This window comes from Anolis carolinensis, chromosome 1 (genome assembly GCF_035594765.1).
Source record: "Anolis carolinensis isolate JA03-04 chromosome 1, rAnoCar3.1.pri, whole genome shotgun sequence".
NCBI classification, from domain to species: domain Eukaryota; kingdom Metazoa; phylum Chordata; class Lepidosauria; order Squamata; family Dactyloidae; genus Anolis; species Anolis carolinensis.
In genome coordinates this window covers 343,334,771-343,362,009 of record NC_085841.1, presented here as the reverse complement: position 1 = coordinate 343,362,009, position 27,239 = coordinate 343,334,771, and the positions used below count along the sequence as shown (strand labels likewise).

At 41.1% G+C, this 27,239-nt stretch overlaps 1 protein-coding gene across 2 annotated transcripts in view; it reads left to right on the top strand.

Annotated features, from left to right (window-relative positions):
- Positions 1-24,373: 24,373 nt before the first annotated feature.
- clmn (calmin) overlaps positions 24,374-27,239 on the top strand; it is a 108,533-nt gene continuing 105,667 nt past the window's right edge. The window contains exon 1 of one of the 2 annotated variants that reach the window (XM_008108113.3): positions 24,374-24,950. In XM_008108113.3, the coding sequence (XP_008106320.1) occupies positions 24,869-24,950 (82 nt within the window). In that variant the 5' untranslated portion in view covers positions 24,374-24,868. The remainder of the gene's footprint in view (positions 24,951-27,239) is intronic. The other variant, XM_003214331.4, reaches the window with a different exon arrangement.

The following is a 27,239-nucleotide window of genomic DNA, read 5'->3' as shown; positions in this document are numbered from 1 at the left end:
TTGTTGAGCAAAGAGTGTGGAATGTGTTCTCCCACTGTACCAAATTTGATGAGAATAGCTCAAGAAATGAGGGCGGGAGACCCCCAGAAAAGTCCCCCCCAGTTTCCTGTTTTTTGGCGATTGCGCATGCGCGTATGCCATTTTAGAAACATTTTAGAAACATTACGAATTTTCGGAAATATCCGAAAATTTTGGGTGAAACATTAAGAAATAATTTCTATATTGAAGAGCCGGCTACTTTAGAAACGAGAATTGAAACATTTTTTCCATCGATCAGACAAGCCTAGTAGTTACCCTAAATAGCTATTTAATTCTTCTGAGGACTGCTTCAAATGTTTCCAGCTTTCAGTTTTGAGATTGTTGAAATCTGAACTGTTAGCAAGGTAGAACAGGCATGGGCAAACTTTGGCCCTCCAAATGTTTTAGATTTCAACTCCCAGAAATCCCAGCCAGATTTCTGGTTGTTAGGAATTGTGGGAGTTGAAGTCCAAAACACCTGGAGGGCCAAAGTTTGCCCATGTCTGAAGAAGAACAAGCAACAAATGACACATGACATCTGCTTTTAGATTGTTTTCCATAGACAGACTTGCTACCTTGGAACATATCCTAAGAGAAACAACTGACCAGCTTGTAAAACATTTGCCTGTCATTCTGCTGCATTATGTTCAGACACTGTGACTCAACTCACCATTGTTTCCTTCAGTAGAACCCAACCTACAGGTTTTCCCTTCCCTCATAGTAGCAGCAGTAACCATGTGGAGCCCTTAACTCTGAGCATCTGAGGAAGCAGAAGTAATCTATGAAAGCTCATGCTACCAACTTGGTTCTCCCAGTCAGTCTTTATAATTCTACACACGATCCATTTGCATGTGATGCCCTGTGTTCATAGACCAGCTTAGGAGTTGCATGTATAACTTAGCAAATAATCAACCAAAGGTTAGATACCACCTTGAAAAGCTCTTATTTAAGATTCTCTGGTTTTATTTTTTTTTTAAAAAAATAATATCGGGGGTGAAGACAAATGATGAGATTGAGTTCATGGTGACAAAGGAGAGTAATGATAGGTAAATCTGACAATTTTGGAATCTTCCACTATAAAAAATGTCAAGTTCTTTCCACTCCAAATACGGAGACATTTGTAAATGGGGTCAAATTCTCTGGGAACTTATTTTCTCCCCTATTTGCATCTGCTAAGTTCAGCAGGCAAGGAGAAGAATTTACAGTACTAGTTGAGGTATAAAAGATGAAAAGCCACTCAGAAGATTGAGTGGAAAAGAAAGAAAGGACCACACAAAATTGAGGCTGAAATCTTTTTCATGAATAATTCAACCTGTTGTGATAGAAACAGACTCTGGTCCATCTTTGGCAGCACCTGAAGATTTACAAGAGGAAACTGGGTCCTTTGTCTTAAGTAAATTCTTCCAAGTTAATGAGGCCAGCTGTCCTAATTTACTGCTGGCTATAAAGCTCAGCCATTCTGGAGCTGAACATAATAGATGCAATGCTTCTTGCTGACCTTGTGTGATGTCCTCAGTTTCCTGTATCTCTAACCCTTGGCTCGAATCTGAACTAATCTCTTTGATACATGCCTTTTTGGATTCAGACTCAGCTCAGAACTTCACTTCATCTGGCTTTGGGACTGTTTGGATCTTACTGGTATTACCATGCTATCACCTTGGCACTACCTTGGCTTTCCTCTGGCCAGTCCCAGTGGGTTAGGAGTGTGCACTTGGATGTTTCCCCAGCTTAAACAGGGCAGTCAGTTTAGCACTGCAAATAGGTTCCTGATTAGGATACTGCCCATGTGCAATGTCCCTTCAGCTGCTGATATAATGTGTGTAAGCAAATGGTATCAGTAAATCCCAACCTGAATCCCTGTGCAACTAAGCTTCTTCTATAGAGTTCACATAACCTTAATCATATGCTGGAGAGATCCTCATACTGTTTTTCCTATTACAGTAGAGTCTCACTTATCCAACATAAACGGGCCGGCAGAACGTTGGATAACCGAATATGTTGGATAATAAGGAGAGATTAAGAAAAAGCCTATTGAACATCAAAATAGGTTATGATTTTACAAATTAAGCACCAAAACATCATGTTAGACAACAAATTTGACAGAAAAAGCAGTTCAATACACAGTAATGTTATGTTGTAATTACTGTATTTACAAATTTAGCACCAAAATATCATGATATATTGAAAACATTAACTACAAAATGCGTTGGATAATCCAGAATGTTGGATAAGCGAGTGTTGGATAAGTGAGACTCTACTGTATATGACTACCAGCCTAACATCATATCAACCAGAGGTAGGAATTGTACAGACCCCCGATGTCACTGACCTACAAGACCCTGAATGCTTCATCATTGTGCATGACTGGCCAGGGCTGCTGGGGCATGCAGTCCAAAAAAATTGGAACAGTAACTTGATTTCTACCTTATGGTTGCAGCCAAAGAATAGCTAATAAACAACATGAAAATATTTTGTTGTAAATCAAATAGAGTAGGTTGTTCGATATATCTTTAACCCAGCAGAGGGCATTGGGGTTCAGAATTATTTCCTTGAGGCCATCTGAACACGTAAACTATGGGGCCACACTTATAGTGACATTCAAGTAGGGATAATCAAATCTGTTAGTTTCATGTGGGCCCCAGATTTGCACCCAATGTAAACTCAGATCAAGAGAGGGATACGTTTTTCAGTGTTGTATTCTATCCCATTTTGATTTTGCACATTTTGGTAAATTCTGGTTTAAAAATGAATTGAAACAAGATTCTCTTACACCACTATTGCAGCCAAATACTTTTTTCATAGGTTAACCCCAGCACTGCAGGGTTTCTCAAAAATAATTCTTACGAAACAGTTCCATGAGACTAGAACATTTTTCCAGGGTTCCTCCAAGGTACAAAAGTTGAGAAACGTTGGTAGTATGGAACTAGTATTGGGGAGAACATGTTTCAAATCCTTGGTGAGTGACTTTAGGCAAGTCACACTCTCTGCCTCAGAGGAAAACAGTGGCAAATAAATCTTGCCAAGAAAATGTTTGCCTGAGAGTCACTACAAATCAGGAGAAACTTGAAAGCACACAAAAAGAACAAGAGGATCTTACTTTTGCAGTATAAAGTGGAAGAGGAGCATGTTGTTCTGTGCCTTAATGTCTTTTTTGGTTTGTGGTGCCTTAAGCAGAATATGTCATAGAGTTCTCTTAGTAAGATTCATTCAGAGGAGTTTTTCCTTTGAGATTGAGGCTGGGAGCCCTTCTACACTGCCCTATATCCCAGGATCTGATCCCAGGTTATCTGATTTAAAATGGATTATATGCATCTCCACAGCCAGATAATCTGGAATAAGAAGAGAATCTGGAATTATATCCTGGGATATAGGGAAGTGTGGAAGGGGCCTAGTTCTACACTGTCATATAATGTAATGTGACTAGCCTAAGGTCACCCAGTTGGTTTCCATGACTGAGCAGGAATTTGACCCCTGTTTTTTTGGATTTCTAGCCCAGTGCTCAAACTACTACATGACGCTAGCTCTTAGGAGAAGGATCATTGTTTCTGTGAACAATCAAGTCACTTATCACGACCTAATGCAATATTATCACAGGTTTTCTACAGTTAAGAGTATCTGACTTACCCATGATCACCCTGTATGTTTCCATGGCTCAGTGGGGAATTGAACCCTGGTTTCTAGAGTTGTAACCCAATGTTCAAACTATTACACTATGCTTATATGTTTAGTTATTCTCCTCCAGGAATGCCTAAATAGGGCTTCATTAAAGAGACAAAACGAAAAAGGATGCATTTGCAGCAGATGACAGAAAACTAGCTTGTATCTTTTCCTACCCTTGAACTGTTTCTATTTTTCCTGGCCGTCATAATAATTCCACAGTAAAGATAGAAACTATTCCCAAGTTTGCTTTATCTTCTTATCTCTCTCAGTCCCTTTTCCTTTTGTGACATAGCTTTGTCTGAATGCCTAAGGCCCCTTCTACACTGCCATATAAAATCCAGATTTATCTGCTTTGAACTAGATTATATAATATTTTTTATTTATACCCTACCTCTTCCCATTCAAGCAGATAATATGGATTATCTGCCTTGATAATCTGGATTATATGGCAGTGTAGGAGGGGCCTAAAACAAACATAAAAACTTTGGCTGAGTTTTGGGCTAAAAATGTTGTACATGAGTAAATATCAGAAGCAGTTGCAACTTCAAGTAAACTACAAGAATTTTGACATTTCAGTCTAAGAATCTGCTGCCTTACTGGTTTGGTCATATTTATTGGTAGTTTATTGGCTGTTTTAGGTTTACAATGGTTCAACAACGCTAAGGGATTGTATACATTTGACAATATGAATGTTTAATATACAAACAAACCATGTATTTACATGGCAAACGGAAAGGTCCATCCTCGTTATTTGGCAGAATCAGAAATAAATTATGGAGGAAATGTTTGTTCTTAATTATTCTGGTCACAAACAGAGGCTTGGTTTCAAATATTTATGTAGGCTGCCAAGCAACAAAGTGCATCTGATCTCCACAAAAACAATGGCTTCTAACAGAATTTACATTTCACTTTCACAAGCTGCTGGTGGGCACCAGTGAGTACTCAATGGTGGTTTTGTGTGCTGATATGCACACTGCAAAATCTGTTTGATAGCATGCATTGTTAGCAACCTCCTTGTCTCTCCAAAAAAATCCAGACAGAGAGAAAGGCAGCAAATAAAACTGTACAGTTTTTGAAAAGAAGCTGTACAGGATACCTACTCTTGAAACCTGGTCTAGGATTTGAGCCAGTGATCAGATAAATATTTTCTCCCACAATTTTGTGCATCCTAAATCTGAGCCACTTTGGAATGTTAAGTTTGATGCTCTAATCTATTTACATTGCAAGTGACACTTTGTAAAAATCTAGGGACACAGGCAATGAAGCTTGCAGGATAAAACATAAATAATAAGCAATAAAACTGGCAAAGGAATCCTAAACACACTATCTCAAATGCAAGGCTTGATGATTTTGTTAGGCTATGTTCCCAAGTAAAGATACATACCATTGCTGTTCACATCACTGAATAAAAGATTAAATAGGCTGGGAAAATGATTAAATAAAATTCAAATCCAAACTAAAATAGTGTGGTGGAAGTTCTGTGATAGGATTATGAATAGCAAAGGCAACTAGGCCTGTAGATACTGAGTGAAGGAGTTAATCCCTTCCTAATCCATTTCTTTCTTGACTACAATTATTTCCTTGAAGCTGCCCTTTTGAAAAGTGTTGTGCTACCCAGCCAAAAACATATCCTAGGACAGTGGTTCTTAACCTTCCTAATGCAGCGACCCCTTAATGCAATTCCTCATGTTGTGGTGACCCCCAACCATAACATTATTTTCGTTGCTACTTTTAGCTATTTTGCTATTGTTATGAATTGTAATGTAAATATCTGATCTGCAGGATGTATTTTCATTCACTGGACCAAATTTGGCACAAATACCCGATATGCCCAAATTTGAATACTAGTGGGGTTGGGGGGATTGATTTTGTCATTTGGGAGTTGTAGTTGCTGGGATTTATAGTTAACCTACAATTAAAGAACAGTCTGATCTCCACCAATGATGTAATTGAACCAAACTTAGCACACAGAACTTTAACAGGAAATACTGAAAGGGTTTGATGGGCATTGACCTTGAGTTTTGGAGTTGCAGTTCATCTACATCCAGAGAGCACTGTGGACTCAAACAATGATGAATCTGGACCAAACTTGGCACGAATACCCAATATGCCCAAATGTGAACACTGGTGGAGTTTGGGAAAAATAGACCTTGACATTTGGGAGTTGTAGTTGCTGGGATTTATTGTTCACTTGCCATCAAAGAGCCCCTTGAACCCCACCAACAATAGAATTGGACCAAACTTCCCACACAGAACCCCCATTACCAACAGAAAATACTGGAGGGATTTGGGAGGAATTGACAGCGATTTAGGGGAGATGTAGTTCACCTACTTCCAGAGATCACTGTGAATTAATATGTGTTTCTGATGGTCTTTGGAGACCCCTCTGACATCCCTCGCGACACCCCCCCCCCTTCCCGCGGTCCCAACTCCCAGGTTGAGAAACACTGTCCTAGGAGAAAAAGGATGAAATGTCTTCACAAATTTCTGCAGGAGTTTGCTGGATCAAGCACAGTAGGATTTTTTTAGGTAGAATGTGACAACAGGGCTATCACTGAAAAGGTATGTTAGGCCCCTTTCACACTGCCTCTATATCCAAGGATCTGATCCCAGATTATCTGATTATCCCAGATTATCTGGCAGTGTAGACTCATATAATCCAGTTCAAAGCACATAATCTGAGGTCAGATCCCTGGATATAGAGCATTGTAGATCCAGTGTTAATCACCAGTTTGGCCCAAAGCATAGAAAAGTTACTCTTTTGGGCTATTTATTACATGCATTTATATGACTTCCAGTGGCTATAGTGGCTGTGGGATTCTGAGAACTATAAACTCTGTGATTTGTCTCAAATTCTAAAGGCTTTAAAGCAGGGGTCCTTAAACTTTTTAAGCAGAGGGCCGGTCCATGGTTCTTTGGAGTGCTGGGGGGCGGGACTATAGTTTGGGGGAAAAAAACGAACAAATTCCTGCGCACACTGCACATGTCTTAATTGTAGTGCAAAAAAAAGCCTCATGAAAGAACAATACAACATTTAAAAATAAGAGCAATTTTAACAAACATAAATATATCAGAATTTCAATGGGAAGTGTGGGCCTGCTTCTGGCCAATGAGATAGTCAAGTTAATTAGGATTGTTGTTGTTGTGGTGTGCCTTCAAGTCATTTCAGACTTTGGGCAAGCCTAAGTCTAAAACTGAGGGCAGGGGCCAGGTAAATGACCTTGGAGGGCTGCATCTGGCCCACAGGCCTTAGTTTGGGGACCCCTGCTTTAAAGCCAGGAGTCAATACTATTTTGTTGATCTGAGTTCCTATTATTGCAAACTGCATAGAATATAAACATAGTTAGATGTAGAAAAGCAGCAGCTGATGGCTTCTGTGTCGGCGGGACAGTAAATTTGTGCTAGGTTTTAATCCAAATGTTAAAAGAGCTGCCCCGGCTTTGAGCTTTTTATCTTTCTTAGGTGTGACGCACAGGAAAAGCATGTGAAACTATAGCACTGCCTGATAACCTTAAGATCAACGGCATGATTGAACTCATGAATCCCCTTTGAACTTGAAGGATCAATCCAAGTTGGATTGATCCTTCAAGTTCAAAGGGGATTCATGAGTTCAATCATTTTGTTGATCTTGAAGTTATCAGGCAATGTTGTAGTTTCACATGTTTTTACTGTGTGCCATGCTTAAGAAAAAATAAAAAGTTTAAAGAGCCAACAGCACCCAGGATATTTGGAAGAATCGTGGCCTTTTATAGCTAGCTATGAAATCCAACCAGGAAATGTCAGCCTCTCTCTTTCTCCCTTTGTCAAACAAGCTTATCGCTGACCTGTTGTCTATTGGGCACTGTGCCCAGGTTCTGCCCAGTTTCATTGAAAATGGTTTACCTTGACAAGTGTATGTGTAATCATAAAGCCCAATGTGACTTGAGCAAGAACATGTGCTGAAATAGGAAACAAACTTTCCTCAATATTGGAGAAAAAGAAGGAAAGTGAAGGGACTGACAAAGTTTTTGTTCAAGATCATCATGCTGTCCAACACTTGGAGTCACTGGGTGGGTGACAGAACTACAGAAAACAAAATATGTTTAGTGAAAACACAGGTTTTAGATTTCTCTCTTGATATTTCCATTCTTCTGAACTACATCAAAGGCTGCAGAGAAATAGTGCACTAAAACTCAGGATTTCCTGGCATTTATTTATTTATTCGTTTCATATATTATTGTCAGTACAGTCAGGGATTTTCTTCTTCCCACCCCTCACAACAACTATGAAGCAGATTGGGCTGAGAAATTGGATGTGACTGGCTCAGGGCTGTATACTACGTTTCACTACATGGTGAGGACTAGACTCTTCCTAATCCAACACTGCACTGCACTATGATTTATTTATTTTTTACACCCCACTTTTTGCTCTTAAAAGAGACTTAAAGGGGCTAACAATGTTTTAAAAATGTAGAATTTAAAACCAAAAACATAAAACAAGCAGGAAAAACTACCTAGTGAAATGCCTAAACTGGCCTAGCAAGTTCAGCAATTGGGTTTCTTCTTTTGAGAAAATGAACCTGTATAGCTAGCGTAGGAAAAGAAGAAAAATGGATTATGGTGGTTTGTTTGTTACATCACCCAATAATGCATTTACAGCAGTTTTTCCACAACCATAAGCTTTACTATCTCTTTAGCATCGGCCTCTCCTGGGCCATAGGGGGTAGAACGTGTTGGGATACTACGAGAACATTGCAAATGCTGATGTGCAACTTGAAACTGCAAATGGATAAAGGACATGGCCCTACCTTTTTCAACCTGGCTATTATTCAAGTATTGCTGAACTACTGGAATACATAAATGGTCTTGTAACAGCATGCAATGTTCTCCCTGAAGTGGTTCTTTGCTATGAGGCAACTGCCAGAAAGCACAGGTTTGAAGCAGATGACCCATATACACTGTTAGTTGGTGCAGAATTAACCCACAATGTCAAAGTTCTATTTTTCACAGCAGACATCAACACCTTGTATGTTTATGTAGCATCAGATAATTGGGTCTTCAACATGTCTTTGCCACACTAAGTGGCTGAGGAAGATCAGAATACCAAGTATGTTGTTGTTGTTGTTGTTGTTATTTATATGCCAGCTTTTCTCTCTTAAAAGAGACTCAAAGGAGTTAACAATTCTAAAAACAATACAGTGTATCATTTAAAATACACATAACTATTAACATAGAATGAAATATAGGAGTATTAAAATAAAGAGTAAAAACCACCAAAACTATTAAAATACGTAAATACCAGTCAGCACCCCTGTCTCAATCTTTAAAATGTTCTTCTTTAAAAGCCTACACTACATCAGCAATTTCCTTACTTTGCTTCTACAGGGATCTTCCCTGTTAGTTGTCTCAGGCCCCTTCTACACTGCCATAAAATCCAGATTATCTGCTTTGAACTAAATGGTATGAGTCTACACTGCCATATAATCTAGTTCAAAGCAAATAATGTGGATTATCTGATTTGATAATTGGATTATATGGTAGTGTAGAATGGGCCTCAGAAGTAAAAAGTGTCACGGAACCAAAACCCACTGTCTCTGGCTTCTACACTGCCATATAATCCAGTTCAAAGCAGATAGTCTGGATTTTATGTGGCAGTGTAGAAGGGGCCCCATACGTTCAAAGGCTACATTCCCTTGTGATATACTATCCTATTTGCAAAACTGCCCAGCCCTTCTTTTTTTATTGTTGCTCCAAATGCATTTTGTAGAGTCATGTTTTCAGGACTGGATGGCCATTTCACAGATTCTCCATGGTTTGGATGACTAAGGCCCTTGATCAAAGAGCCCCCTTTCCTGCTATACATAACAGATGATATTCCTTCACTTATTTGAGGTAAAGGAAAGGATCTCACATTTCATGACACCATCAGAAAAGTGTGTTCCAGGATGTATCTATAGAGAGGACAAACATTGTCGTTGGAAATCTGTTCCATCAATAACATATTCCTTCATTTCCCAAATTTCTAGCACTGTAGTAACTTAAAACCTCAGCTGAACATTTATTTATTTATTATTTATTTACAGTATTTATATTCCGCCCTTCTCACCCCGAAGGGGACTCAGGGCGGATCACATTACACATATAAGGCAAACATTCAATGCCTTAACATAGAACAAAGACAAGACAAACACGGGGCTCCGAGCTGGCCTTGAACTCATGACCTCTTGGTCAGAGTGATTTGTTGCAGCTGGCTGCAGCTGGTTGCTCAACAGCCTGCGCCACAGACCGGCGCAGAAATAGTTACACTATAGCCATCCAAAGAAAAGGGAACACAAATGTAGAAAATTGAAGAACTTTTGGTAAGAGCAGTTTTAAATGTCTCATTCTCTGAAAGGTTAGAAATTTTGGGACTGAAGGGAAATTTCATGGCAAGACATTTCTCCCCACTCCAGCCGTACCCCAGTAGTTATCACACTAGGGCTTTAAAGTGGGCAGTTTCACATTTTGGGCTTCTTCTGCTACTTGCAGAATCCTGAGAAATGTATTTTGGGAAGGTTTCTGTAGCTGTGGATTCAAAATGCCCTGCTGATATGTCCTTTGCCACAGAAAATATGTCATTTGTTGATCATCCCATGTTCATTCCTACCCTTCGATCATGCTGGGGCATGACAGAACATGAGGAAGCAACTCCTGGAAAAGCTCACCATATTTAAAGATCTGTCAGCATTCATGTTTTGTAGCCTAAACTTTCAGTGCCGTAAATCACGCTTCAATACTTTATCATGGAATTTTCTACACTTAGCTTAGTCATCATTTGCTTCATATCTAGAAATTCAGCATTCAAGTCATATGGCCGACCCATGCTGTGATTAACAGTTACTGTTGTTGTCAGAAACTAATGGCAATTTGATATAATTGGTCAAGCTTGCCTTGGGACCTCTGCTTGTCATAGACTGGCAAATGTTTCTTTCGATGCTTGCCAGAAAACTGCCATAAACTGCAATTGCTGCCAACCTGACTACATGAAAACCTTGTTGTCTTTGCAGATTATTGCAAAGTTACAGCCAGTTTGCAGTAATTTAGCAGTCAATGCCAAGTTTGTGTGGGTGGGTGGAACAGATGAGGAACCGAATTCGTCTTATGCAGAAATGTAAATGTGCTAATTGAAGAGTTAGCCCTGACAACAATTAGGGATGGCTGAAAATATCTTCCCAGTCCCTTTTCTAACAATTTGCCAAAAATTACAAATACCTGTGTATTTGATATAGAAGGAATTTCAGATTTAAAAATATCAAATGCAAGAGACAATTAAGCTCTCTGACTCAGATGAAAAAATAAAGACCCCATCTTAAGGTTGTCATAAGTCAGAAACAGTTTGAAAGCACACAAGAAAAGAGGGGAATAAGCAGACCATCAGGTACCTTGGGGCCCTTCCACACAGCCATATAACCCAGAATATCAAGGCAGAATAACCCAGAATATCTACTTTGAATTGGGTTATCATAGTCCACACTGCCATATATCCCAGTTCAAAGCAGATAATGTGGGATTTTGTTCAGTTGTGTGAGCCTTTATTCAGAAGCGGCCTTGGTTACAGATGATCATATATTATATTATACTATGGTATAATATAGTACAACATACTAGCAATAATGCATGTATATTATATAAAGATAAGTATAATATTATATATGATTATTGGCATCCTGATGGGGACTTCCTAAATTACTTTATGCCTGCAGGAATTAGAACAGGGCAGTTTTGCAATGTCTATATTCAGTAAAGGCCTGCTATAACATTACTATTCCCAAACCACGGTTTTGATGCACATCAGGATTTATGCACAATGAGACTGACACATGTCAGTTTGTTGTGCACTAATCCCACTGTGCATCAGGACGGAATCTAGGCAATGCTGATGTGCTTTGGGATACTCTTGCCAGAATCCCATTACTTATCTTTGCAGTTCACCAACATGGTTTCTTAGAGGCTTTGCTAAATAGCTAATACGTGTAAAGTTACATAATATGCACCATGGTAGAGGATTCTTTCCTATGCTGTTATATTTCTTTTTAAAATGATTTGGTGGTGATGTTCACAATCTTAAAGAGCTCGAAACCTCAATATTTGAAAAGGTGTCTGTCCATAGATAGATAGATAGAGATATAGCTATTGCTGACAGCTGCATACCATCTAACACTTTACAGATGAAAACTGGAACATCGACATTAGTGTGGTCAAGATGGCAAAGGTTATTAATGAGGAAGAACAGACAAGCTTGGGTTTTGATAGACCATATCTCCCTTGATGGACCTATAAAATCTCTAAGGCCTATTATACACTACCATATAATCAAGATTATTAAATCAGATAATCCACATTTTCTGCTTTGAACTGAATTATATGAGTCTACACTGTCACGTAATCCAGTTCAAAGAAAATAATCTGGATTTTATATGTGTAGATCATCTTGAGGGCTGTTTTTTTTTTTCCTGCCCCACTACCTTCTCAAGCTCATTTGGCGGGAACAAGGGAGAGTGCCTCTTGGTCTCTTCCTATACTGCAAAGTAAAATCCAGATTATCTGCTTTGAACAGGATTATATGACAGTGTAGACTCATATAATTCTGTTCAAAGCAGATTATCTGATTTAATAATCTGGATTATATGGCAGTGTAGAAGGTGCCTTGGTAGCTGCTCCCAATAGCCAGCAGGTCAGATGGGAGGCCTCCAGGACCACCTTTGGGTTTGTCCCTTCAGGAAAGAACTGATACTTCAAAGTCTCATCCAAGCAAGGCAGCTCAAAAGGATGCAATAGTCAATTATACAGAATGCTGTTGGCAGGTCCATCAGAACCAACAGGGCAGACACCCCCTGTCTAGCTCCTGGCATAGGTCATCTACCAAGGCAACTGAAACTGTCTCCAAACCATCACATAACCAGATTTGAAGCCACAATGAAATGAACCCAAACAACCAATTTCATCCAGAAAGCCCTGGAGCTGGATAATACAAAGATCCTGCAGTGTTCTCTCTCTTCCTGTCATCATAAATAAATGGTCTTTCTGAAGGCTTACTAACTCCTTGAGCTAGTCATCTTTCATGGATGTATGCTGAGTTCTTTTTGTAATAATATACAATCCAAAGCAATGTTACACAATAATATTCATTCAGAGCAATATTATTTTGACTTCCATTCAGTCAAAGCTTAATTTGTTCCAGGCCTTCCCTCAACTTACAGCCTTGGCATGTATAACTTGAAAATCACTTTAATTATCACCAGCTGATAAAAACTATGGAGACCCAAAGGCAATGGTAAATCAATCTACTTTCACTACATCAGTCTATGGGCCATATGTGCTCCTCCAAAGCCCACTATTGCAGCAATTGAAACTTCCATGATATTCTCCCAAAACTCTTCCTATTTCCCAGCAATCTTCTTCCCCAAGCTGTCCTAAAATACATCGGAACCATTTGCAGACATAAAAGTCCAATTCTTCCCTTCAAACATTTTCTTCTAGTCCCAGGACTGTAACACTAATATACTAGTATATTTATCAGTGAGTACCTGCATACTCATTCCTTTTTTCAACAAAAAGATATCAGTGGAAAATTTAAAATAAAAATAAATTCAACTGTGAATGTTTACTTCCTGGTGGGGATGATTATGTGACCTACTGCCTCTGATGACCTCCCACTAACCCATTAGGGCCACCTCCCCCAGCTTCAATATGAAATTGCTTGTTGTAGAAGACCACTTCCACCCCCTGAATTAATTTGGATATTTGGCCAGAATGGAAGGGAATAAACAATTCTTTTAAAAGTGCTTTAAGGGCCAGAGAACCAGTTGGGGACATTCTCCCAAGCTTCCTTTTCCCGTCAAATGGAAGCAACCAGAAGGTAAACATCCAGGAGCTCAGGTAAGTGCCTGTTTTCTGTGTTTTTTGAGAGGCTAGAGAAAAAAGTGGGTGGTGTGGAAAATTACTTTTTTTGTGCTTTATTTTCTAGAATTTCTCAATTAAGCCAACCATTGGCTATACTAGCTAGTAGATTGTTCTGAGCATTGGGGTCCAAGAAAGTCAATTTTCCAGGGTTCTAGTAGCAGTTTTAAATCATTAAATGATGCTCATTTTTATTTTGCTGTCATAAAATCACCGCTATTTTTTTGAAGGTATGTTTAAGCACATAATTTCCACTCGGTATTAGTGTGCCTCTATCAGTATTGAAATACTGGTTTACTTAGTAGTATGGCCAATGGCTTATCAAGCCATTTATAAAAATGTGAATATATGTGTATTCGAATATTCACATGCATGGGCGGTAAGAAAACTGGAGTGAACATGGTTGTGTGGTCAGAAAGAGTGGGATTGATAGCACCCATGATCATCACAGGACCACACTTTAACACAGAAGGGAGCCCGAATAAGGGAAACGTGTAACTGTTAATGCTACTTCCACTTCAACTGGCATTAACACAGTCACTACAGATGAGGAAAATATGGATTTCATCAGATTATATATATATATATATATATATATATATATATATATATATACACACACCATATATACTAGAGTATAAGCTGACCCGACTATAAGCCGAGGCACCTAATTTTACCACAAAAACTGTGAAAACTTATTGACTCGAATATAAGACGAGGGTGGGAAATGCAGAAGCAACGGGTCAAATTCAAAAATAAAAATAGATATTAATAAAATTGCATTATTTGAGGCATCAGTAGGTTAAATGTTTTTGAATATTTATATAAAACTGTAATTTAATATAATAATAAGACTTTAATAAGATAAGGCTGTCCAACTCTGAATACCTATATATTCAAGTATAAGCTGACCTGAATAGAAGCCGGCCAGGACTCTCACTGGAGTATAAGCCGAGAGAAGCTTTTTCAGCCCTTAAAAAGGGCTGAAAAACTAGGCTTATACTCGAGTATATACAGTATATAGGCCTGTGTAGTCAACACTCCAGTGCTGGATCTCTGCCCAAAATGGCTTCACTTTCTGAAGGAAAGGAACTTTGCACATTCCCAGGTGCATTTTCCCTCTCAGTTCTTTAAATCATGCATAGTTCCCTTGAAACCAGGTGCTTTTTTATCTGCCATTTTCATCAATTAAACAATATAACAAAGATAGGTCAGGTATATGGCATTTATTGTAATCTGTGGTTATTGTAAGATTGTCAAGCAGACATTCTCCTTCATTAAAAGAATTTAAGAGTTCAGAAATGTACTAGTGATGATATGTTCTGCCCATGTGACAATGGTCTGAGTCCCCTCCATGCAACTCCTCCATGGAAAGAGGGACCTTGACTCCTCATTTGCCTGGAGCTCCAACTCTGAATGCCAGTATGCACATCCTTCTCATTATTCCTGAAAAAGCTGGTGTACACATTTCCAGGGGTCTATACCCGGCAGGTGTAAACCTGCTCCTTAAGTGTGTAAAAGGTGTTTGCATGAACTCCACCTGCTCTGTACCCAGTGGGACCACATTCCACATTGCACTCCAAATCTTAAGAGCCGTGTTAACTAGGAAAAAGAACAGCACTACAGGGGCAATACTACAGCGTGCAAACAATACATTATCTGATGAGGTCTTTGTAGTTTGTCCATAACACTGCTAAATCTTGCTTAATTCAGTAGGTATCACTTCCAGGTATATGTACCTACCAAAACTACATTTAAAAGAAGCCATCTTAGCCACATATCTTGTTGAACTTAAAGGAACTTAAAGGAAATGAAGCCTGTAAAGGAATTTGGAAATATTACTTTTTTACATAATGACCTCCAGAATTCTTTAAGTCATCCTAACCAGTAATTCTGTGGTTAAAAAGATTCTGGGAGTTGTGGTATAAAACACTTCTCCAAGCTGTGGAATGTTAGGATAGCTGAGCCTTATTCAGTGTGTTGTTGGGGGCTTTCATGGCCAGAATCACTGGGTTGATGTGAGTTTTCCGGGCGATGTGGCCATGTTCCAGAAGGATTAACTCCTGATGTTTTGCCCACATCTGTGGCAGGCATCCTCAGAGGTTGTGAGGTATATTGGAAACTAAGCAAGGGAGGTTTATATATCTGTGGAAAGTCTAGGGTGAGCCTTATTCATTTCATCAGGATTCGTTCTCAATGGTTGTTTTGGTGCTTCTTTGGTGGCCTCAGGACCTTATCCCATGAGACAGCCTCACCCCGTTTTTTAACAGTTTTAATCCCATGACACATGTCTGTGCCCATCAGGATTTGTCATGCAATTGTTGAAAAGGGGAGGGGGAGACGATCAGAAATTGTCTCAAGAGCCTATGATGCATGACATTCCATTTCTAAACTGCAAAAAACATGTGGGATGGGAGCTGTCAGAATCACCTGCATTGATTCAAATACAATGATATTGATAAATGGGCTGTCCTGTGAGTGGCCTTGTAACCAGCAGCAAGTCCCTGGTACTATACAGTAATGTGACCGCTCAATCCATTTAAGTAATTTTTTAAATAATTAAAAAATAAGAAATATCACAACTTTATTAGATTGCTAAATTTCTGTTCCTTTAATGTTATCTTTGAAATTTTCAAAGATCTTTGAAAATGGCAGAGAGCAGACAATCCACTTGTTCAAGAGATAACGATGAAAATGGTTAGTAACAGAGAAACAAGCAATTTCTGAGAATATGAAAAGTAATAAATAACGAAATATTTCAATGTATAAAGCTAATGGACTAAGCACCACGATTTTATAATGCTAACATCCCCCCCCCCCCCACACACACACACACACATACACAGGATAAGGTCATCAGTGAATCATGTTCACAAAAATGGCTGGCATCTGATATACACTTTCTAGCACAGAGCCCAATTCCTCTTAAGTCTTACACTAAAGTAAATTCATGGAGTGCATTACAAAGGCCTTTATTATGCTTGTCCGTGCATTAAGCACACTGAGAAGACAGAAAAGCTATAAATGGCACAATGAAATATGTATTTCAATTACTTGACATCGTTATTTATTTAGCAGTGTACAAGAAAATCTCCCACCCGTTTGCTCCCTGTGTGATATCCTCCTCCACTTTTGTTGAAAGAGGGGAGTGCGGTTGAAGAATCTGGGGAAATGGCTCTCTTTGCTTCACAATTAGAAGAGGTTCTAACACTTTACCTACTCACTTGAACTTTTTTGCCAGTGAACCACTTAGCTGGCTGGTTTGTAGTGCAGGCATTTTAAAAGAAGAACCCAAAACAGAGCATTTCAGGATTCTACTTCCACCTGAAGTTGAAGAATAATTTTAACAGGACAAACAGACTTAGAATAGAGTACAAGCCCTATATTCATGGGGATTACATATAACACACACACATACTCCATGGATACCTGAAACTGTGGATAATAGCAAACTCTATATTCTGGCTGCACTTGGGCCAGAAGCATTCTATACAATCATACTGGAGACTCTAGAGAGGCACACAAACATTGGTAAGGGGTGGTATTTTGGTCTCATGTAAAAACACAGATAAGTGAAACTGTGGATATCATGTCTGTAGGTAAAGGGGGTAGTACTATACTAAGATATTTCTAGAGCTAGTGAAACATTCACCATTGAGTCCTTGTACAATTACACATGTTGCTGTTTGCCTTCAAGTTGGCTTTGACTTATAGTGATGCTATAAATAAGAAACCTTCAAGATAGGCCTGTTAATTAGAGCCTGCTCGGAACTTGTAAAACTCAGGTCTGTGACTATCTTCATCCTCATTTTGGTATGTAATGATACACCATGATGTAGGAATCAGAAAGAAGATCTAGACTTGATTGCGATTAAAAACAGCAAATTGTAGCAGTGTGGTCTTTAAGAGGAATGGCAACTCCTATAATCTCTCACCACAGGCAATGCTGGCTAGGATTAATAGGATATGTAGGTCCTGTTTTTCCCGTTTTCCTCTCCTTCGACCTTCCACAATCACAATTCCAAGCTCAATCTACCTCCCTATGCTGCTCTTTCTGTGTTGGAGAAGGAACAACAAAGCTGTACTGAACTGGATTTAGGATTTGAACAGCAATATGAATTCAGTGTGGAGTACTACAGGTGAATCTGAGGTAGGGCTGAGGCTTGCAGATGGATTATTTTAATAGCGTAGATGGGCCCTGTGGTGCTGATGAATATCCTTGGAGGCTGGAAATCTAGGTTTTAGCCCTCGACACTGAACTGAAAGGAGTGGCATGATAACCCTGGGGGCTCAAGGCTTATATTGCTTACAGCAGGAGTGGGAATTCTTTAATCCAGATATATTGGATTACATTTCCCATAATTCCTTACAAAACATTATGCTGGCTAGATCTTCTAGATGCTAAGACCCAAAATATTAGAATGTATTTATCCTATATCCTGCCGTTCTCCCAGTCTGCAATATTTTGCATGTAATGTTAGAGGACTGTACTACTTTCATTCTGCAGTATTTTTGGTGTGCTGCTCTGTTTAAATGCTTTTAAATTAACATTTTCAGTTATTTTTAATTCTATAGACAATTTAATACCTTTCGTATGTTTTAAATACATGTGGTTTCATTTGCATTTTTTTATCTTGTAAGCTCCCATTGTTAGGGAAAAGCTAACAATGAGACAGAGAGAGTAAGTTACTGTGACAATTTCTAGTGTGTCTGTTACAAATTATAGATGGAATTGCATAGCTTTCTATATGATACTGCAGCCCTATTCCGTATAGCCCATAGTGAGGAATGATGGGAGTTGCAGTCCAACATTTGGAGGATCCTAAATGACCTGCCATCAATTTGCTTTGAAACACAGCTTACCATCATTAATTTTGGGGCTGTAACTCACTCAAAATCCTGCTGCCAGTGAGCCAGTAGCTCTACTGGCTGGGAAATTCTGGAAACTGTAGTTCTCCCAAAATAATGCTTTTGAGCTTAGACTTTATTTTGTTTCTTTTTTAAATATCCAGTGTGAGGTCATTTGTTCTTGATAAAAATCAGCAAAACACACCTTTACTGTGTTCTGGCTACACAGTTCTGCACAAAGCACATAACTTGGCACCACTGCCAAGCTGACTGGCAGCAGGGATGTGGGGGGCGGGGGAATGGACCAAATGCATTCCTTGGCCAAGGTGCTGTTTATTCTAGGAGCGGCCCTGCCACTGGAGCCTGATCTCACATTTCAAATCACAGCCTCTGGGTTCACCTTCTCCCCCAGCCTTGTATCCTTGGTATCCACTGGAGTTTATTCCAGGACCGCTTGCGGATGCCGTAATCCTTACTAAGTCCCATTATGCCCCGGTGGCGCAGTGGGTTAAACCCTTGTACCAGCAGGACTGATGACTTGAAGGTTGGGTTGTTGAGCTGAAGGTTGCTGGTTCAAATCCAACCCGGGGACAGTGCGGAGGAGCTTCTTCTATCAGCTCCAGTTCCATGTGGGGCCATGAGGGAAGCCTCCCACATAGATGGTAAAAACTTAAAAAAAAAAAAAAACATCTGAGCATCTCCTGTGCAATATTCTTGCTGATGGCCAATTCTCTCACACCAGAAGCCACTTGCAGTTTCTCAAGTCGCTCCTGACACACACAAAAAGTCCTATTATATATAGTAAAAATGTGTCCCTGATATAAAATGGCAAAATCAATGTTTGCTTTTTTGGATTTTAAAATTATATTTTCAAGCTATGGATAGTGGAATTCATGGATGCATCATTCAGAGATGTGGAATGCCAAGTGTTTTGGTTAAAAACATGCAATATTACTAATGGGGGAAATACCTTATAGAATAGGCATGGGCAAAGCTTTTTGCCTTGGGACCGCATACTGGGCCCGACTAGACGGGCTGGGCCAGGAGGGAAGGAGGCCAGGCCCATGCTGGGTGTGGTGGGCCTGGGAGGGGAGGGGCCAGAAGAGGGCGGGGCCTGAGGGGGACAGGGCAGGGCTTGGGTTATCCTCACGTTGTCCCCCCAACATAAGGACAGAGCTCTCGCCCTACCCTGAGTCCCCTTCGGGGTGAAAAGGGCGGGATATAAATGTTGCTTATACATAAATATCCTTATGCCAGGAGGATGGTGGGACATGCAGTGACTGTCCCGATCCTTCTCCCTCAATCCCCAGATCCCCCTTTTCATCCTCCTCCCCTAATACTTGGGCTGTCCTCTTGGCATTTTTTCCAGAGGAGGATGGGAAGGGTGGTAGTTGAGAGTGCTCTGGAAGGCTCTCAGGCACCACATGCCATATTTGAGCCATCCTCCCACCATAAAGATGTGGCCGCTTGCACCATCTTTATGCCAGGAAGAGGTCAAGACACACGGTGGTTGAGAGCACTCCAGAGGGCTTTCAGCTGCTATGTGCCTTCCTCTCCCATCTTTTTGGCATAAGGATGTGGCGGGACCACCGTGTCCTTATACCAAGAAGACAGGGAAAATGAGGAGGGCCTGAGGTAAGCACCCATGGGGCTGCATCTGGCCGCCAGCCTTAGTTTGCCCATGCCTGTTATAGAATATACAATATTACAAATAAAGAGGAGAAATAAAATTTAAGTCAGGATATATTTCTTATGAGAGCCAGTATGGTATAGTGGCATTGGACTAAAACTCTGGAGACCAGGATTAGAATCCCCATATAAACCTTGGAAACCCATTGAGTAGAAAATGACTTGAAGGCACACAATAACACAGTTTTCATGTTTTCAAATCAATTTAGTCTGGCTCCTTGGCAAAAAACCAGGAGCACACAGTCCTACCACTTCAGGTGGTGCTAAAGTGGCCACAGAAAATGAATCCATACACTTTTCCTTGAATTTGTTTGCATACCAAATATAAATGTTTTCATGAGAAGGGCTGTGTCCTTCTCATCTTCAAGAAATGAGAGATAAAAACCTGGAAACTTGGGGATGGCAGCCTTACTCAGACAGTTGGCAGTTTTAACTGGTGATGTAGTGGAAGCAAGTGGAGTGAATATTTTGGCCTCCGTGTCATCACAGGTTGGTGCCCTGAAGAACTCACAACTATGTTTTGCACAGAACTCCAAATAGCAACAAAGGTGCCACTGCTGGGAATTTAGCAACTTGGCAAAATGCAGCTATTCGGAAGCTTGGAATGGCTAAGTGCTATTTTCTTGCTTTTATCTGGGACAAAAGAATTTGGATGGCCCACAAGAAATGCAAGGAATGAAGGACAATTATGCATTCCCACTCAGATAACGAAAGCATTGTCTAGGTAAACTCTGGAAAGCAAGAAGCACCGGAAACAGGACAACTAGTCAGCAAATTGTTGTGCCATTAAAAAAAAAACCCTTTCTTCCCAATCTCGAGATAATTCTATTCCACAAAGTATGAGAAACAAGCAGGGAGGGGAAATGAGTCCCATGTGTTTTCATCTTTTGAGAACTGATAATCCAACTAGAACTAAAAAAAAATGCAAAAAAGATAAAACAAAAGCAGGATTAGAAACAAGCTAGAGAAAGATTTATTCTCCTGCTCTGCTGGTGGTTCTTAGAAACTTGAAGTAGAAGGAAGAGGACTGTATCTTCCTCAAATATGTCAAATTACCTCAATTTCTTGTCTGGACATTTAAAGAAAGTTCAGAGGACCCTTCGTATTTACTGAGGTTTCCAGGACCGCCATAGATAGCAAAATCCATAGATGCTCAAGTAAAATTATCACACACACACACTTATAAATCAGTCTTGTATTTCAGTCAGGGGTAGGTTTAGGGGGCAAATTATAGCCTTTGTTGGGTATGTGAGCCACATTTGGTTGAGATCCTTTGACAGTGTTCTTTGGATGCAGGGTGAACTACAACTCCTACCAGTATGTAGTCAGTCCCCAATCTCTCCAGTATGTTCTGTTGCTTGTGGGGGTTTGGTGCAGATCTATCATTGATGAGGCTCAAAGTACTCTCTTGATGAGAGGTGAACTACAATTCCCACCATGCTGAATCAGTCCCACCAAACTCGCCAGTATTTTTGTTGGTCATGAGAATTCTGTGTGCCAGGTTTGGTCCAAATCCATCATTGGTGAGATTCAGAGTGCTTTCTAGATGCGGGGTGAACTACAACTCCCACCATGCTGGGTCGGCACTCCCTCCAAAAAAAAACCTCCAGTGTGTTCTGTTGCTCATGGGGGTTCTGTATGCCAAGTTTGGTCCAGATCCATCAGTGGGTTTCAAAGGGCTCTCTGGATACAGGGAGAACTACAACTTCCATCATGTTGGGTTAATCCCCTAAACACCACCAATATTCAGAGTTGGTCATATTGGGTACTTGTGCCAAGTTTGACACAAATACCCAAAGTTTGGTCAAGAACCATCGTCAGTTGTATGCACAGCACTATATGGATGAAGTATAACTCCCAGCCTCTAAGGTCAGTCTTCTCAAAACCCCACCAGTATTCAAAGTTCAGCATGTTGTGTACATGTGTCAAGTTTGGTCCAGATCCACTGTTCTCTGGATGCAGCTGAACTATAACTCCCTAAATTAAAGGTCTATTCCCGACAAACCCCATCAGCATTGAAAATTGGCCATACTTGGCCTGTGTGCCACGGTTGGTCCAGATCCATTGTAATTTGGATTCACAGTGTTCTTTGATTGCGGATGAATTACAACTCCCTAAATTCAAAAATTAAGTTCCCTCCAAACTTGACCAATATTCAAAGATGGTCATGTTGACTATGTGGACCAGGTTTTGTCCAGATCCATCATTGTTTGGTTCACGGTGGTCTCTGGGTGTAGGTGAACTACAACTCCCAAAATTCAAAGTCAATTTTTCCCAATCCCCACCAGTATTCAATGTTGGATATGTCTGCCAAATTTTGTCCAGATTTACTGTCTCTTGGGTTTACAATGTTCATTGATTGCAGGTGCACCATAATTTCCAAATTCATGGGTCAATGCCCTCCCAACCCCACCAGTATTTAATGTTTCCATGTTGGCAGAGCTGGCAACTAGGTATTTTTCAAGTGTAGGCGAACAGAATTTTGCCCCCCCCCCAAACCAATCACTGAAAAATAAAAGCATTGGATAAGCAAAAATGTTGGATAATAAGGAGGGATTAAGGGAAAGTCTATTAAACATCAAATTACATTAAGATTTTACAAACTAAGCACCAAAACATCATGTTTTACAACAAATCAACAGAAAAAGCTGTCTTGACTGCGCCCCTGTATGTTTTGCGCCACAGGCAACTGCTTAATTCACCTCATTGTTGGACCGCCTCTGCATGTTGGGCCTGTGTGCCAAGTTTGGTGGAGATATATCATGGGTTGGGTTCTAAGTGCTCTCTGAGTCTAGGTGAACTATACCCCCCCCCCCGGGCTACATGCCTGCATACAAACAAAAGCTTTTATTATATAGACCAGTAGTTCTCAACCTTCTTGATGTTGTGACCCCTTAATACAGTTCCTCAGGTTGTGGTGACCCCCAACCATAAAATTACTTTCGTTGCTATTTCATACTGCAATTTTGCTACTGTTATGAATCATAATGTAAATATCTGATATGCAGGATGGATTTTCATTCACTGAACCAAATTTGGCATAAGTACCTGATACGCACAAATTTGAACACTAGTGGGGTTGGAAGGGGATTGATTTTGCCATTTGGGGCTTGTAGTTGCTGAGATTTATAGTTCACGTACAATCAAAGAGCGTTCTGAACTCCACCAATGGAATTGAACCAAACTTGGCACACAGAACTCCCATGGCCAACAGAAAATACTGGAAGTGTTTGGCAGGTGGAGAGATCTTCAACCTTCTCTGCCAAAAGAGTTCCTATGACCATGAGAAATATGTATTTTCTGATGGTCTTTGGAGGAGCCCTCATGGCATAGTGGACTAAGTGACTTGAAGGTTGGGTTGCTGACCTGAAAGCTGCCAGGTTCGAATCCCACCCAGGGAGAGTGTGGATGAGCTCCCTCTATCAGCTCCAGCTCCATGCGGGGACATGAGAAAAGCCTCCCACAAGGATGGTAAAAACATCAAAACATCCGGCGTCCCCTGGGCAACGTCCTTGCAGATGGCCAATTCTCTCACTCCAGAAGCAACACAAGTTGCTCCTGACACAAGAAAAAAAAACAGATTGTCTTTGGTGACCCCTTTGACATCCCCTTCATGACCCCCAGGGGTCCCAACCCCCAGGTTGAGAAACACTGATCTAGATAGATTCTATATACAGATATAGATAGATAGATAGATAGATAGATAGATAGATAGATAGATAGATAGATATAGATATATATATATGCAGAAGCTATATAGATTTTGCTTCTGCTTGAACCCTGGATGCTCCCAGGTTGAAAGGTGACCAAAGCTTTTGCTCCACCTCCATCCTTTCAACTTCTCTTCCTCAGGAATTTCTTTCCCTCTTCTTGCACTTTCCACCTCCATGCCTGGCGGGCTATTTCTCTGGGACAGTTTTCTTCTCCAAACAGAAATGTACAGAACCATTTGAATCATAGTAATAATAATAGTTACTGCTGTTACTGAAGGAGTGCTGCAAGTGAGCACCCCCGCTTGGCTTGCTCAGCAGCACCCCCGCTTAGCTTTCCCAGAGGGATTTTTCCCTCTCCCCAACTTCCCTGTCCTTCCCTTCCTCCCATCCTTTGGCCATTGGGAGGCAGGAGAGAAAAAAATTACAATAATGATGATTTTTTTTTTGTCATTCCCCTGTGGCGAGCGCGGGGCTGGGCCGGGCGTGTGCGCGGGTGCCTGGCTCTCTCTCCGCCTCCTTCTTGCCCAGTAAACATTAACCAGGTGCGATCCTTATCCGCGTTGCCCTGCGCGCCTCTGCTTTGCTTGCTTTGCTTTGCTTCCGAGTCGATCCTGCCCTGAACCTGCAGAAACCTGGCAAGATGCAACTTGGAAACCTCTGACCGGAACAAACTTAAGCCTGGGGTCGGGGAGAGAAATCTATCCTCCCAGGACTTCCCGGTCTCCCTTTCCTGGGCTGTTCTGGGTCTGGGGTCTTCTCCGAGCGCCTTCCTTGGCCCGGTGCGGTGCTCTTCAGGCTCCCCCCTCTTCTCTCTCTCTCTCTCTCTCTCTCTGTTTCCCTCCCTCTTTCCCTGGTCTCTCCTCCTCCCCATCCCCTGCCGATCACTCTCTGCCTCTCCTCTCTTTCTCCTCCTCCTCCTCTGGCTCCTCTCTTTCTCCATTTGAAGGTGCTCAGGGACCGGGGAGGGGGTCTTTCCTGGACCGATTTCTCTCCCCTCCTGCCTCCGACCCCATCCCCGATGCCATGGCCGGGAGCGAGTGGGACTGGTTTCAGCGGGAGGAGCTGATCGGGCAGATTACGGATCTCCGAGTCCAAAACCTCCAAGGTAAATAAACACAGCAGAGAAAGAAACCGAACAGGCATCCTGACATTGGTTTTCCCCTCTCCCCTGCCTTCCTTCTTTCCTCCCCCTCCCTCGCGCCGCCTCCTTCCCTTTCCCCCCTTGTCCTGTGTGTGTACATGCACATGCGTGTCTGCCTCTACCTTCCTAGAGAGAAGGGGAAGTTCGCCTTCCAGATGGATTTTATTTGGGGACTTGAAACTCTGAGCTGCCTGCCTCCTTCCAAGCCACCCTCCCCTCTGCTTCCTTTCCCCCTCCTTTGCCTGCTTGGATCCTCTCTCTCTCCTTGGAAAGAGAACTGGATTATAGCACTCTGGATGTGTAGGTTTCACAAGGAAAGAGCTGCCATGAAAGGGAGGGAGGAGGGTGCTTGGAGAGAATACCTAAAGGCCAAAGACAGAACTGATTCCCAATATTCTGCTGATATGTAAATAAACAAGCTTTTGAGTTTTGCTGGGGTTTTTGGCACAACTTGTGTCCTAGAAAGAAAAGAGTTGGACTGGATTTTTTTTAAAGAACAGAATGAGCATTGTGTTGTCTAAAGCTTTCCTGGCCAGAATCACTGGGCTGCTGTGAGGTTTCCATGCTGCATGGCCATGTTCCAGAAGCATTCTCTCCTGACGTTTCGCCCACATCTATGGCAGGCATCCTCAGAGGTTGTGAGGTATATTGGGAACAAGGCAAGGGAAGTTTATATATCTGGGATAATTTCAATGTGGACAATTTCAAGAGATAAGAGGAAACCATGAAAATGAACAAAACCTGGCTACCAGTATTTAATAAAACCCTCTAAAATCAGGGCAGTAAATAAAGAACAACACTCTGAAAACGGGAATTCCAGACATGAAACAATCAGGGACAGCTAATACCTCCCAACAAAGGATTCCCCCAGGCAGGAATCAAGCCAGGCCTTGAAGCTGCAAGGCTTTGCAATGCTAATCAATGTGATTAATTACAACATCAACAGGCAAGAGTTCTTTCTCCCACCCTGGACCTTCCACGGATATATAAACCTCACTTGCTTAGTTTCCAACAAACCTCACAACCACTGAGGATGCCTGCCCTAGATGCGGGTGAATCATCAGGAGAAAATGCTTCTGGAACATGACTATACAGCCTGGAAAACTCACAGCAACCAAAATTGGGCATTCCTGATTTCTGAAAACTTCAATGCTCCAAAATCCAAAAGTGTCCACATGGATGGATAAGATGGCAATTACTTTGCTTTCTGATGGTGTATCTACACCAGGCATGGGCAAACTTTGGCCCTCCAGGTGTTTTGGACTTCAATGCCCACAATTCCTAACAGCCAGTAGGAAGTTGAAGTCCAGAACACCAGGAGGGCCAAAGTTTGCCCATGCCTGATCTACTCTGTAGTTTCGCCTTCTCTGCCCACAAGTCCTAGTCCGTCACTAAATTACAACTCCCTGGATTCCGTAGCATTGAGCCAGGGCAGTTAACAAAGTGGGTCAAAACTGCATTAATTCTACAGTGGAGATGCAGCCTTAGATGTGTAGATATAAGAATGAAATTGCTGTCATGTAAACATTGAAATTGGGAGGGGGAAATTTTGGAAGGCCAGGAAAATGATGTCTTTCAATGATATTGCTTATATGTAAATCAATAGTTTTTAAAAATTATTTTGCAGTGTGGGTTCTGAAAAGTCTTGTGCCTTTAAAAGAAAAACAGTGTCTGGATATTTGGACTGGATTTTTAAAATACAGGTTGATTATCTTGTATCTGGAATTCTGAAATTCAGATTACTCCTAAATCCAAAGGTGTCCACACAAAGGTGTCTGTTTGCTTTGTGACGGTCCAATGGAGACAAAGTTTGTCTCAGACTCAGAATGATTGACAATGTTGTATAAGATCACCTTCAGGCTATGTGTAAAAGGTTCACAGATGGAAATACAGGTATTCCAAAATTTGAAAACATCCAAAATCCAGCGCATTCTGGTCCCAAGCATTTCAGATGATAGGTAACGATAAAGGTTTTTCCCTAACATTAAGTCTAGCCATGTCTGACTGTGGGGGTTGGTGCTCCTCTCCATTTCTAAGCTGAAGAACTGGTGTTCCCCATAGACACAACACCTCCAAGGTCATGTGGCCAGCATGACTGCATGGAGCGCCGTTACCTTCCTGCTGGAGCCGTACCTATTGATCTACTCACATTTGCATGTTTTCGAACTCCTAGGATGGCAGAAGCTGGGGCTAATAGCAAGAGCTCACCCCGCTCCCCGGACTCGAACCACGAACCTTTTGGTCAGCAAGTTC